This window comes from Silene latifolia, chromosome 2 (assembly GCF_048544455.1).
Source record: "Silene latifolia isolate original U9 population chromosome 2, ASM4854445v1, whole genome shotgun sequence".
Lineage (NCBI taxonomy): Eukaryota > Viridiplantae > Streptophyta > Magnoliopsida > Caryophyllales > Caryophyllaceae > Silene > Silene latifolia.
Genome location: NC_133527.1, coordinates 112,368,877 through 112,372,039, shown reverse-complemented (window position 1 = coordinate 112,372,039; position 3,163 = coordinate 112,368,877). Strand labels below are relative to the sequence as shown.

Below are 3,163 nucleotides of genomic sequence, written 5' to 3'. Positions count from 1 at the left end.
TGTTGGTTTCCATTTGATACCAGGATTTCAACTCCGTTCACGTGTTGCACGTGAGCTATTCCCTCTTGTTGATTCTGCTCCAGCTCTTTCTATATAGCTGGAGTTAGTACATGGTAATGGGTATACTAGATAGGTCTACGGGCTTGAAAATGACTCCCACTGTGGCTAAGGCATCTGCTTCCACGTTCTGATCCCTTGGGATCTATATGATCTTGAAAGACCGGAGTTTCAGTTTCTGCTCTGTGCCGACCTTTAGGTAGGCTATCATTATAGAGTCACGCGCCGCGTATTCATTGTTCACATGGTTCACCATAATTAACGAGTCACTGTATACTCTCAGGTTCTTGAACTTATGTCCTCGCGCCATTTGCATCCCGAGTATGAGTGCCTCGTACTCTGCTTCGTTGTTAGTGGCCTTGAATTCACACCTGACTGCTTGTACCATCATATCTCCTTTTGGGGATCGGAGGACCAGACCCACACCAGTTCCTCGAGCATTTGAGGCCCTATCGATGTATAAGATCCAAGTTCCACTTTTCTGGTCTCTGCATAATGTCAGCATCTCCTTTTCTGCCTCCGCTTGGGTAGCAGGACAAAAATCTGGCACAAAATCTGCCAATGCGTAGGACTTGATTGTCGTCCTGGGCTCAAATTGTAAATCGTAGCCACTTAAGTGTACTGAATAATTGGACATTGGTCGGACTAAATCTTTTCGGTAACTTGTCGTTAGGATCACCTAGACCAAAACACAATTTATAGCTTCACAAACAACTCTACAATTAGTAAAGAGGCAAGTAAAGGTCGGATCCCAAGGGACGGGAATTGAGATGAGATTTCTATTGCAACTAGTGGTGTCTTAGGAGTGTCACAATTTGGGTTGATGTAGAAGGTCACTAAACTAAATAGCAATGAAAGTAAACAAGCAAGATGAATTAAAAGGGTTGTAAACAATTGATAAAAAGCACTAGGGTATCATGGGGTCATAGGGGATTAATGGGAATTGATCATACAAACATGTTCTCAAATTATAAGCAAGCAATTATTGTTGTGATGGATTGAGTTGGGTTATATCTTACAATCCTAGGAAAGTTTGGGTCCCAGAGCCGAATCGATTAGATTGTTCAACGCCTACAAGTCGACTTAGTCTTCCCTACTCAACAACATGCATGGTCTAATGAGACTCGAGTTGGTTTATGTCTTACAAGTCTCATTGAAAAGATAGGTGATGGGTAAAAAATGCTAGGATTCATAGGCTCGCATTTCATCAAACATAACATGTGCATGAGTTGAGATCAAAACAAGCAAGCAAATAAACCATGAAAGCATATTAATTTAAGCATGAATCATTCCCCATGTTGGTTTCCCCTAATTACCCATTAACCCTAGATAGGTGACTAGTCACTCATTATCATATTGAACATGCTAGCAAGGTTGTCAATCATACCAACAAAGTGAAACATGATGAATAAATGAAAGTAATTAACAAAAATTAAAAAGGGATTAAGAGAATTATACCTACTAATGATTCCAATAATAAAGCAAAGAATAAAAGAAGTACTTGATGCTTGATTGAGAGGTTGTCAATCTCCCAATAATAACCCAAATAATCTTCAATTACCCAAAATAAAGGATGAACAAAAGAGAGATTAAGGAAATAAAACTTGATTAATTGTTGATTACAAAATTAAAGAGAGATTTGATTGATATTAACTACACTAGAGATTGCTAAGAAGAACATGCTCTTCCAATTAGACTAATGGGGTATTATAGTGGGGATTAGGTGTAGGAATTAGGGTTAACTAAGGGCTTAAATGATGATTAAGTCCCTACTTAAGGAAACGCCGGTATTTTCGGAAGGATGGGCATCTTTCTTGAAGCTTGAAGAAACGAAGTTGTGCTGTCTTGGAATCCGTGCGTCTTAGGCTCGGGACGGCCGGATTCGTGAGTTGCTGCCCGGGCATCTTTGGGAGAAGACGGGCGTCTTCTGAGGTTGCTGCCCGGGCGTCTTGTAAGGAAGACGCACGGATTGTGAAGGTGGAGGACGGGCGTCTTCTTAGGAAGACGCACGGATTGTCATGCAGCGTGCTTTCTTCTTCTTTTCTTCCCTTTTCTTCATAAAATCCTTGGGGATTTCCTCGGGGATGCAAGGATCTTTTCTCATCATTGCCCATCTACTATAGTATGTACAAAGGCCTTCTAATCTTGTCTCTCCGTGATGCTTGGTCATTGAATTCAATCAATTTAGTCTCATTTTGCCATGAAAATGCAAGGTTTGCATTCCTTTCTTACCAAGGATACAAAACCTCAAAGAGTATGCAAAACAAAGTACTAAAGACAATAAATGACCCAAATATGCACTAAAAAGCATGGGAACAAGGCTAATTCGGGGACTAAATATGCTCTAATTATGGTCACATCAAATATCCCCAAACCGAACCTTTGCTCGTCCCGAGTAAAGTGGTGACAAAGACTAGGACCATTATTTAAACTAACCTAGTAACATAGCCGATACGAGACAATTAGCGGGTCTCACTCCGCCCCTTCAACTCACAACAAGACAACCATGAGGTAGGATGCCTTCTTGCAAGGCAAGGTGGGTCTTGCCAAAATGGCGACACATCCAAACATTAAGCACACAAAACAAATAATGGATGCATCTACAAAAGAATAGCCACTTTCCTCATCTAAGTAGCGGAAATTATCTACAAGGGAAGCAATTCAAGGGTACACACTCCTTCATAGATGCAATTTGTTCAAACTACTAAGCCTAGAAGGATACCAATAAATCACCTCCAAGTTGTGTAAAGCTAGGGTACCTTCGTCCTCAATCGTTAAATGCTTTTGTCAAGAGTAGACTCCCTATGGTGTTAGAAACACTGGAGGATCGCGGAATTCCCCCTTTTGCCTAGACAAGAATAAGGGTCGTCCCCTCTCTACCATGCACAAAAATAGATACGATGGATAAAGGGATCAATAGACATTTGAGTTTCACTTTGGGAGTTTGCTTTCCTTTTTGTTTTTCCCCCCAATTTCATGTGGCATATAACATTTGAGAACACTTTCTTTTGCCATTTCTTTTTGATTTTTGGCATTTCAACACTTGACAACTTTCAACTTTTCTTTGCATTTCTTTTGAATATTTTCAATGTCACCCCATATGTAT

At 40.4% G+C, this 3,163-nt stretch overlaps 1 protein-coding gene across 1 annotated transcript; it reads right to left on the bottom strand.

The window, feature by feature from the left end:
- Window positions 1–202: 202 nt before the first annotated feature.
- Window positions 203–694, bottom strand: LOC141641189 (uncharacterized). The gene has a single exon (XM_074449860.1). It carries the CDS (start codon window positions 692–694, stop codon window positions 203–205), a length of 492 nt encoding a protein of 163 aa, XP_074305961.1.
- Between the last annotated feature and the right edge of the window lie 2,469 nt (window positions 695–3,163).

Coding starts and splice junctions, on each gene's coding strand:
- LOC141641189 (XM_074449860.1), bottom strand. CDS start 694: ATGTCCAATTATTCAGTACACTTAAGTGGCTACGATTTACAATTTGAG.